The following is a 12037-nucleotide window of genomic DNA, read 5'->3' as shown; positions in this document are numbered from 1 at the left end:
GCCAATCATAATGCTCAGTACCAAAACTGCCTCAAAGAAGGCTGATTTTCAGCTATTATCTTTAAGCAACGAAATAACGGTTTTAGACCCTAGGTCTCTTTGAACCAAATCCGTTTAAGGATATCTGAAGTCGATCTAGGGTTGTCCGCCCATCTGTCTATCTGGACGTAGCGCACTATAACTCTCGGAAAGGGTATCCGATTTGGTCCAAACTATTTGGTACATCGTAAAATTATTGTCAAACTTAGATCGAGTTCAGATATCGTCAATAAAGAACTACTCCCTCCCACAAAAATCAATTTTCAAAGAAAATAATTTACCTTATAGAACAAGAAAGAATGATCCGATTTTGTACAACTATGCAAATCCTGATATTTTTATCAGTCCTAGATAAAGTGCCAAAATGGACAATAATGGCCCCTACAAAGGGTCAACATTTGGAATGATTATAACTCTTATAAAATGTGAAATAAGAATCAGATTGTCTTCAAATTGCACGCATTCCAATATTTGTATTAACACAAGATCTGATGTGAAGATTAGATATGTCGGTCCGCTCCTTCTAGTACCTCCCGCACAAAGGATCGAAATTTTGAATATTTAGGTCATAAAACACGAAACTAACATTCGATTTTATTCAGACTTACATCTACGTACATCTAAATATTTCTATCAACACAAGATCTTTTTCAAAGATGGTAAAGATCGGACCATTTCTTCTGGTAGCTCCCCCACAAAGGGTCAACATTTTGAATACCCATGTATATCGAAAAACTTAAAATGAGCATCGGATTTCTTTTCAATTCGGCACATCCTAATATGATCAGTTCTGTTCTATGATCTGTTGTGAAGACGGAAGATATCGGTTCATTCCTTCTAGTTTCTCCCCCATAGTGGGTCAACATTTTGAATACTTTATCTCTCTCTCATAAAAGTAAGAAATAAGCATCTAAACTCTTCAAAGTTCACAAATCCCAATATTTCTACTAAAACAATATCTGGTGTGAACATGGAAATATGTAGGACAACTCCTTCTGGTACCTCCACCACAGCGGGTCGAAATTTAAAATAACCCAAGCTCTCACAAAATGCGACACAAACGTCCGAATACTTCAAAACTGCACAAATTCCAAAATTTCTACTTATACAAGATCCGATGTAAAAATGGAATATGCCGGTTCGCTCCCACGTGTACCTCCCCCACAATGGGTCAAAATTTGGAAGAGCCAAGAAGGTTGTTAAACGCCAAATGAGCATCTGATTCATTCTAAACTTCACACATTCCAATTTTTAGGATAACATAAGATCTTTTACGTAGATGGTAGATATCGGCCTACTCCTTTTGGTACCTCTCCCAAAAGGAGAGAAAAAAACACAACGATCATAAAATGCGAATTGAGCATTCAAATTACACACATTATTTCTTTTAAAACAAGATCTAATGTTAAGATGGAATATATTGAACAACTTCTTCAGGTACCTCCTCCACCAAGGGGTCAAAATTATGAATGATATATATCTTTCATAAAACGCGAAAAAAGCATCTGATAACTTCTGGTATCTCCCCCACAATTGTCCAACATTTTAATAATTCGCATAAAATTGAAAATACAGGGTGAGATGAAAAACTGCAACCAACTTCAGACTACTGTCATTTCTAAGCCACTCGTCCGACAACTTTTGAAATTATTCCAGTGACAGATCATTATATTGTTTACAAGCATACGTTAGAATTTTCGTTATAATTTTCCAGAAAAAAATTCGTGATGAAATTCAAGGGTAATAGTGTGACTTCTATATATTTTGCTGGAAAACCACAAGTGGCTATCGTTAGAGCACCCCAGCATTTAAATGTGAATAAATCTGTTGTGTCTTGCTAACAAAAAAATTATCGAGTTTACTTGCCAAAAAGGTCAGCTGAAAATGTGCATCTTCGGTTGGTCACCAGAACTCAAGCGCCAGCCATGGTGATGATATGGGCCGCCATAACAGCCGATGGTCGCTCTCCCCTCGTATTAATCGACCGTGGCATCAGAATAAATGCCAAATATTATTGCGAAAATATTCTGAAGGGTGTATTAAAGCCTTGCGCACGCAAACATTTTGGCCGCAGGCGACACCCAAGAATGGTTACAAAATGAGGTTCCTCGCTTCATTTCCAGGGCACAATTACCACCAAAATCTCCGGATACCAATCCTATTGTATCTAGAGTATTTTGGAAAGCAAGGTTGGCACTAAAATATACCAAATTGTCGATCATCTCAAGCAAGCGCTTCGCCGGGGTGAATGGGCCAAAATACCGCAGAGCAACACTCGGGCAGCCTGTGACGGTTTCATTGGCCGTTTGAAGGCCGTAATTGATGGCGTTTGACTTTGTTGCTGTTTTTTTATCTCACCCTGTATATGGTACCCCACACAAATTTCAACATTTTAAAAAAAAATATCACATAACTCATAAAATGTGAAGAAAGTATTCGATATAGTCCAAATCTGTCACGTCGTAATATTTATACCAAATTTAGATCAGATACAAAATGAAAAATATTGGGACACTCCTTCGGAACCTTCCAGTGGGTGCATTCAACTTTTGGTCCATGGGCCAAATATAACGGCATCTCCTGATAATTTGAAGAATTCAACCCCAAATTTTAAAGAAAAAAACATAAGTAATTGGTCATTTTAGATTCTCTGTAGGGGCATTTACTTATTCGATTTAAGTTCACTTCTGGTATAAGCGTAGAATTACGGTACCTCCTCCTTCCAACCAAAACAGCGAAAATTTCATATTTCGGATTCTATGTGGTAGATAAATTTGTCATGAAAAAAACAAGTAAAAAAGCAGCTAAGTTCGGCCGGGCTGAACTTTTGATACCCTTCACCATTTGAACGGAATTTGAAAATTTTAAAAAAAATCCGAAAACTACCACTTAATTGAAAACCGCGACACATGGAATATACGAAGACGTGGACCTGTATTCGAAAATTATTGTCATAGGCTGTAGCAACCGTTACGAACTTCAAATACGAAATTCGAAATAATTCCGATAAATAATGTGGCTAAAATCATGAAAATACAGAATATCAGGAGGTACCGTTATATAGGGGCTATACGAAGACGTGGACCTGCATACGCCATAGGCTGTAGTACCAATTGGTATCTTCCAGTACGAAATGAGAAACGATGCCGGTGAATAATGATGCTGATATCATAAAAATACCGAATATCGGGAGGTACCGTTATATGGGGGCTATACGAAGACTTGGACCGGCATACAAACAATTTTGTCATAGGCTGTAGTACCCATTACGAACTTCAAATGCGAAATTATAAATAATTCCGGTAAATAATGTCGCTAAATCCATGAAAATGCCGAATATCGGGAGGTACCGTTATATGGTGGCTATACGAAGTTCTGAACCTGCATACAATTTTTTTTGACATATGTAGGATCTTCCAGTACGAAATTTGAAACGATTCCGGTGAAAAATGGTGCTAAAATCATCATCAAAATATCAAATATCGGGAGGTACCGTTATATGGGGGCTATACGAAAACGTGGACCGATATGCCCCATTAGCGAACTTAACCTGCCTACTGGTAAACTATGCATTTATGCAAAATTTTAGCCTTTTGTCTCAATTCGTTCGAAAGGTAGCGTGATTACAACAGAGAGAAGGACAGACAGACATAGAGACGGACATCGCTAGATCGTCTTAGAATTTTACTCTGATCCAGAATATATATACTTTGTAGGGTCTATTATGAATATATCGAGGAGTTACAAACGGAATGACAAAGTCAATATATACCCTCCATAGAATGGACCCGATCGACCTTATCGTCATTCTATTCATTTACATTATAATTATCCATTTTCTAATCCACTGTGCAGCACCACCTTATTTTCTTTAGTTACGAAACTAATACATTTCACACTACTCGCACTTCATTAGGTACGTGATAACATCCCTGTGCGGTCCTGCATGCCCCTGTCCCGATGTTGTGGTGGCCGTACTCTTTTGGATTGGTTACTTTAATTCAACGCTTAATCCTCTCATTTATGCTTATTTTAATCGTGATTTTCGAGAAGCATTTCGCAATACACTGGAATGTGTTCTGCCGTGCCTGGAGAAACGTAATCCCTACAATGCTTATTATGTTTAGCGGCTGTAAGAAGCGGAGAACACCGGAGGACCATGTGCAACATGTTGGTGGTTATCTTGTCATCGAATACACAAAACAAAAGGGTCTTTTCCCTCCTTTGCTGGAGATAAACGCAACAATGTTCAAGTTACGTTACGTTACGCACACACACACTCACAAACGCTCACTTACATTGGCCACAAACTTATTGGTTATATGTTAGGTGATACCTTTTGATAAAGAAATAAAGGATGAAGTGGAAAGCTGCATCGCAATGACAACGTCGACAACCAACCCCAACCACAACCTCCAACACCTCTACCATCATCATTGCCATCATCAGTTACTCAACCATACGTATGAAACCAACCTAAATGTAAGTGTATAGTTAATCTAAGTGTGATTGTATATGTATTTGTATGTATGTATTTATTTGTTGTATGTATGTTAGTAAGCGACACTCAAGTCGGAAAAAAACCCATAGTTATTCTTATATGAAGCGATAGTAAACTATTTATATGTGATAAATACAAAAACAAAAAAACAATGTAACAGTTCTCTTATATATAGGTGCATATGTGTGAATGTTTAGCGATGTAATTTTAAGTTTTACAAAAAACAACAACACTAAAAAAACAAAGAAAGAAGTACACGGTAAGAATAACAATATTTTCGAATAATATCCACATTTTGTTGATTGGAAAATGAAACAAAGTTTACAAATTGTCTAAAAAATAAATTAAGAAATTTTCAAAACGGTCAAATTTTGATATCAAAAATTATTACAAGAAAAAACCAGCAGATTATGAAAATAAAGCTAACCATTATAGAAAGTCGTAAAGTCGGGCGGGGCCGACAGTATGATACCCTACTACACTTTGTATATTTTAAAGTCCAATGGAACTAATTTATGAGAAAAATATCCTCCTCTGAATCGAACTTTTATTACCTATTTTGTGCACAATTAACTTGAAATCGGATATAGATATATATGGGAGCTATATCCAAACCTGAACCGGTCTCGATAAAAATTTGTCAAAGGTATATCTGTGCTAAATTTGACATATTTCACTGAATATCGTTGTTACGGAGTGCATATTACGGCTGTGGAGAACAAATATAACAAACCGGATGAACAATATATACGGGAGCTATAGCTATATCTGAACCGAATTTCACCAAATTTCTAAACTCAATTTGGACGTAATGCCAAATTCACATTTGGGCTAATATTACATGTTTGGTGTACAATAAAAGCAACATTTGATGATGGGAGCTATATCTAAATCTGAACCGATCTCGATGAAATTTAGCAAAGGTATTTCTGAGCTGTCTTAGATTTTATTCCCCAAATATCGTTGTTACAGAGTGCATATTACGGCTGCGGAAGACAAAAATAACAAATGGGAGCTATAACTCTATGACGGACGAACGGACAGACGGACGGACATTCATAAATCGACTCAAAATGTGATTCTATATAGATCAGGAAAGGAACTATGGGTGTTTCTCGTTTCCTTTTGCGTGGTACAAACAAATGCTCAATGACATAATACCTGACCACTTTGTAGTGTAGGGTGTTATACCCTACACCAAAAAGAAGCTAAGTGCGGCCGGGCCCAACTTTTTATACCCTCCACCAATTGGATGGAACTTAAAAAATTCAACGAAAAAAATCTGTCGAAAAATTCCGTTCAAATAAAAACCTTTATATGTGGGCTATACGAAGACTTGGTGCTGGATAAGTAAATTTCTGTCATAGGCTATAGTACCGATTCCGAACTTCAAATACGAAATTTGGTGAATATCATATAATACCGAATAAAGGGAGGTACCGTTGTATACTAAGAGGTCGAACTGCATAGAGAAATTTCCGCCATAGCTTGAAGAACCCATTACGAACTTCAAATATGAAATCTGACGCAATTCCATTGAATAATGTTGCTAATATCCGGGAAATACCAAATATCTCGGGGTAGCGATATATGGGTGCTATACTAAAACGTAGACCTACGTAGACAATTCTCTTTCAGGGGTAAAGTACTCAGAGAGAACTCCTTGTGTGGATTTTCAGACTATTCTATTGAAAAATGTGGCTAAAATCATCAAAACACCGAATATCGGGGTCTATACGATATTGTGGATCTATACAGAAAATTCCCTTTCAGGGGGTAAAGTATTCGCAGAGAACTTCTTGTGTAGAATTTAAAACAATGCCATTGAAAAATGTGACTAACATCATTAAAATACCGAATGCCGAGAGGTACAGAGATATACGATATCGTAGATCTATATAGACAATTCTCTTTCAGGGGGTGGAGTTCTCGGAAGAAACTCCTTGCGTGGATTTTAAGGAAATTCTATTGAAACATGTGGCTAAAATCATTAAAATACCCATTATCGGGGGCACCGTTGTATGGAGGCTATACGATATCGTGGACCTATATAGACAATTCTTTTTCAGGGAATTATGGACTCACAGAGAACTCCTTATGTAGAATTTCAGACAATTCCATTGAAAAATGGGCCTAAAATTATCAAAATACCGAATATCGGAAGGTACCGTTTTATTGGGACCTTACGATACCGTTGACCGATATAGCCCATATTCGAACTTGACCTATCTGCACACAAAAGACTTATCTGCGCAAAATTTTAGCTTCCTATCTTAATTCATTTTGACTCTAGCGTGATTATAACAGATGGACGGACGGAAAGGATCGTCTTAGAATTTCAAATCGTCTTAGAATTTCACGCTGGTTAAGAATATATATACTTTGTTGGGTCTACAATTATTATTTCGATGAGTTACAAACGAAATGACGAACTTAATATACCCTCCATACTATGTATGGTTGAGGTTATAAAAAGCAAAGACTTCATTTTCACTTTTAGTACACAATTTCGAATATAATATTATTAAAAGCTATTCCACTTAGATGTATAGTTTATTTTGAAATTTATAGTAAAATTTGGTGTAGAATATTTCTTCTATTAACACCTTCTGCCTAAAGCGAAATCGTATGTTACTTTCAGGTGTCAAATCGAAGAAAGGAAGAAGAAAATTTGATCAAAAAATGTTTGTTTTTTTAGAACATTGATGCTAATATTTTTTTGATATGCAGTTGAAATATGAATTTCTTTTCATTGGTGACTTATAGTGAAATTTGATGAGGAATGTCTCTGCCTTTGATGTCATCCTTTCAAAATAATGTTTTTAGCAGCATTTTGCATAAAGTCACCTGAAGTACGGATTAAATTTAACATGTGTTTTTAATGTTTGTAAATTTCTGGCATTTGGATAAGATTTAGACTCTTGATGTCTTCTTGAAGGTTAAAATTAAAAAAAAAAGTAGTCCTAATATTTGTATCTGTAATATTGCCAAAGATACTGCCTACGATAACCCGATCCCAAGGAATCTTAATCCAAAAATTTCAAAAAGTGTGGAATAGGGGTAACTTTCCCTCTATTTTTTTGGTTTCTTTACGATGTAAACTTTTAAAACCCCGATACAAGTGTCTTATTTATTTTAGCTCATTTCTCATAATTTGCTGGATTTTTTTCTATAATTAGTGAAAAATTTGAATTTTGTCTGGATTTTACCTATTATAATTTTTCTGTCGCACAGTGTAATCCGCGTTTCCTTCTAAGTAATGTTTGCGAAGACACTATATACCTAAGATGACCGGATTCCTAAGATGACAAGGAATCTTAATCCAAAAATGTCCAAAATTGTGGAATAGGGGGGAATTTACCCCCTCTATTTTTGGTCGCTTTACGATGTGAACTTTTAAAAAGCCGATACGCGTATTTTCTATTTTTAGCAAACTTTTCATAATATTCTGGATTTTTTCTGGAATTTAAAAAAAATTAATTTTGTCGCACAGTGTAATTTACATTATTCGTATTTTTAAAAATGTAAACAAGTGGATGTTATTCAATATATTGTTATATCACATAGTGTTGTTGCTTTATATTTACTCATGTTATTTAGTATTTAAAGCAATATTTATTTAAGATATTTATTTTTTTGTAATATTTATTTAAGATGATATTATTTTTTAACATTATTGACAAATAATGTTATATGCAAACATTTATGCATACATTTTACATATTTATCAAAACGAAAAAAAAAGAAAAATACACACACACACACTTGTTACAATTCCAATACATTTTATAAATTTTTTGTTGAAGGGTTACTGTTGTTTTTTTTTTTTTTTTTATTTTTAATATATTTTTATAAATAACTCGATATTAAGAAATTAAAAAAATATATATGTAAATGTATCATAGTTTTTATTGTTTGTATATTTATAACTACTTATTTGTAGAGTCAATAACAGGTCAATGAGGATATAAAATTCTACTAAGCAACATTTTTAAGATGTTTTAACTTAAAAATGTTGCTCATTTTTTTAAATTGAATATCGAGATAAATGGATCCATGTTATGCGCGTTTTGTACTAGCGGTAGAATATATTCAAAATATAATTTTTTCTGCAGTGAATTTTCGCGAATATTTAAGAAAATAAGCTATAATGGTGGATTAGGTTCACAAAATCTGCATGGAATATCTAGGTAATAATTATAGATTTTTACGAATAAATAAAAAAGCTGCAATCGTGGATTTGTTGTATGGTTTTTGCAATGGAAATAAGACAAAAATCGTGTATTGTTGTAAATACTTTTTTTTGAAATCGTGAAAATTTCAAATGTCCTTTTTTCAAATGAAATTCAGAATATTTTTATATTTTCTCTTATAATTCTGGGTTATTAAGAATATTTTAATAGAGTCTTAAAAGACAATAAAGAAACAGCGCTACAATCGTGAAGTTAAAAAAACACTTTAAAAGAGAAATTCAGGACATAATTGTCAATATTTTAACTGCAGGATGAAGTAAAAACCTGCAACAAAGTCAAACGCCATAATTTTTATACTTTTTTTAAATTTTATCGAATGAAAGCAAAAAATGTCGGAAATAGCATCAAATTTTAGAATAAGTTTAGATTTGTTCAAATTGGTCACCTTTAGCATGGTCTAGTCATTCTCGAGATATAAGCATTCTAGTTTGTATATATACATTGTATATATTTCGCTATATATATCCGATATATTTACTATCAGCATCAACGTAACGGTCAGAATTGACCTGTTCGTCTATTTGTGGTTTCGCCGGGATTAAAAATATTCGCGGTTTAATGGAAAATTTGACTTTTATTTAATACAAATTTTATTTTTCACCACTAAAGGCCGCTTCGATTGATCTATAATTGTGACCTGTAGAGCAACTGCAAAATAAGGAATTTTTTCAGTTTTTGATCCATTTCAAACCCTAAATATTATGCGAAGATCTCTCATATTCTGGCTCTAACCCTACCTCCGTTCTAAATTTCGTGAAGATCGGGCCATAATTGCGACCTGTAGAGTGATTACAAATTGACATATACAGACGGACGGACGGACATACATAGCTAGATCGACTCAGCTCGGCGAGATAGGAAAATCCATAGATACTTTCCTATGTGGGTAACCAATATTTCGAGGAGTTAGATAATTGTTGGCCCAATCAAACAGATTTCTTTTCTTTGGTGACTTATAGACAAATTTGATGAAGAATATTTTTGTCTTTGACATCATCCTTCTACAATGATGATTTGTTGTAGATTTTTGCTCAAACTCACACAAAGTACGGTTTTAGGGTTAATAAAATGTCTTTTAATATATATGAATTCCTGGCGTTTAGGTAAGATTTAGACTCTTGGCATCTTCTAGAACCTATAGTAAAATTTTATAGCAAATAATTTTGGGGAATATTTGGACTTGCTTAAATGGGAGTTTTTAACCTTTTGTTGAATCAATCGAGGGTTAAAATTTTCGACCAAAATATTCCATGTATTTTTTTCTGCAACATTCCCGAAGACACATATACCAAAAACACACGGATTTCGAGGAATCTTTATTCGTAAATTTCCAAAGATGGAATCTTGCCTTCTCTATTTGGGTTACAAGTGTCTTCTGTTTTTAGCTGTAGTTTCATAACCTGCTGGATTTTGCCCGTAATTATTGAAAAATTTAAATTTGTGGCTCAGTGCTATCTTTCAAATCAGTCATGCGCTAAGTTTAAACCAGTAAAGAAAGTCTTAAAGTTGGGCGGGGCCAACTTTATGATACCCTACACCACTTTGCTAATTTAGTGGAGCTCCACATAACAATTAAAAGTTTTTATTCACAATTAATTTGAAATCGGATAAAGATGTATATGGGAGCTATATCCAAATCTGAACCGATCTCGTTAAAATTTGGCAAAGATATTTCTGAGCTGTATTTGATATATTTCTCGGAATATCGTGGTTACGGAGTTCATATTTCGGATGTGGAGAACAAAAATAACAAATCGGATGAACAATATATATGGGGGCTATAGCTATATCTAAACCGACTCCCACCATTTGGCGAACTTATTTGCAGACCTAATTTGGTCGTATGTGCAAAATTCCATCCTATTTGGGCTTGTATTACTCATTTGGTGCACAATAAAAAGCAAATCGGACGAATATATATATGGAAGCTCTATCTAAATTTTTACCGATTATCTCCAATTTCAATAGGGTTCGTCCTTGGGCCAAACAAATGATTTGTGCAAAATTTCATCTGGATCGGGTAATAAATGCGAACTGTACTTTGTTTACAAAAATACATGGACAGACGGACGGACGGACGGACATGCATAATTCGACTCAGAATGTGATTCTATGCAGATCATCAAAAGGAACTATGGGTCTATCTCGTTTCCTTTTGCCTGTTACAAACATATGCACTAAGACATAATACCCTGACCATTGTGGTGAAGGATGTATAAAGCAAACACATAATTATAGTACATGCATTTCGAATGTCAGCTAGAAAAAAGGAAGAAGAAAATCTGATCAAATATTTTTCTATAATATTTTTCTATATATATTTTTCTTTAGAACTTTGATGTTAATATTTTTTTGAAAATATGGATTTGAAATATGGATTTATTTTTATTGCAGATTTATAGTGAAATTTGATGAAGAAGGTCTTTGGTTTTACTTAAAAATGATGGTTTAACTTAAAAGAACAAAAAGGTCCCTTTTTTGACTCGTTTGAGGGTTAATTATTTTAAAATATTGTTCGTATATTTACATCTCGATGTAAACTTTCAAATCACCAATACACGGGCTTTTTTATTTTTTTTGCCGCACAGATTCCTTCGTTTACTTCAAAGAAATATTTGCGAAGACCTAAGATGACCGGGTTCTTAAGATGACAAGAAATCTTAATTCAAAATTGTGGAATAGGGGGGAACTCACCCCCTCTATTTTTTGGTCGCTTTACGATGTGATTTTTTTAAAAACTGATACACATAGTTTCTATTTTTAAAATTTTCATAATATTCTGGATTTTTTCTGGAATTTTTAAAAAAATTTGAATTTTGTCGCACAGTGTAATTTATTTTATTCGTATTTTTAAAAATGTTAACAAGTGGATGTTTTTCAATATATTGTTACATCACATAGTGTTGTTGCTTTATATTTACTTATCTATGTTATTTAGTATTTAAAGCAATATTTATTTAAGATATTTATTTTCTGTAATATTTATTTAAGATGATATTATTTTTTAACATTATTGACAAATAATGTTATATGCAAACGTTTATGCATACATTTTACATATTTATCAAAACGAAAAAAAGAAAAAACACACACACACTTGTTACAATTCCAAAACATTTTATGGATTTTTTGTTGAAGGGTTATTGTTGTTTTTTATATTTTTAATATATTTTTATAAATAACTCGGAATTTAGAAATTAAAAAAATGTATATGTAAATGTATCTTATTTTTTATTGTTTGTAT

At 33.6% G+C, this 12037-nt stretch overlaps 1 protein-coding gene across 1 annotated transcript in view; it reads left to right on the top strand.

Moving 5' to 3' along the window:
- The window catches only part of LOC101895595 (octopamine receptor beta-3R), a 64012-nt gene extending 59137 nt beyond the window's left edge, over positions 1-4875 (top strand). The window contains exon 9 of the mRNA XM_059124354.1: positions 3956-4875. Coding sequence (XP_058980337.1) covers positions 3956-4166 — 211 coding nt within the window. The 3' untranslated portion in view covers positions 4167-4875. The remainder of the gene's footprint in view (positions 1-3955) is intronic.
- Positions 4876-12037: the final 7162 nt, after the last annotated feature.

This window comes from Musca domestica, unplaced genomic scaffold, assembly GCF_030504385.1.
Source record: "Musca domestica strain aabys unplaced genomic scaffold, Musca_domestica.polishedcontigs.V.1.1 1, whole genome shotgun sequence".
Lineage (NCBI taxonomy): Eukaryota > Metazoa > Arthropoda > Insecta > Diptera > Muscidae > Musca > Musca domestica.
Note: the sequence above shows the minus strand (reverse complement) of the source record. Positions and strands in the feature narration are given on the sequence as shown.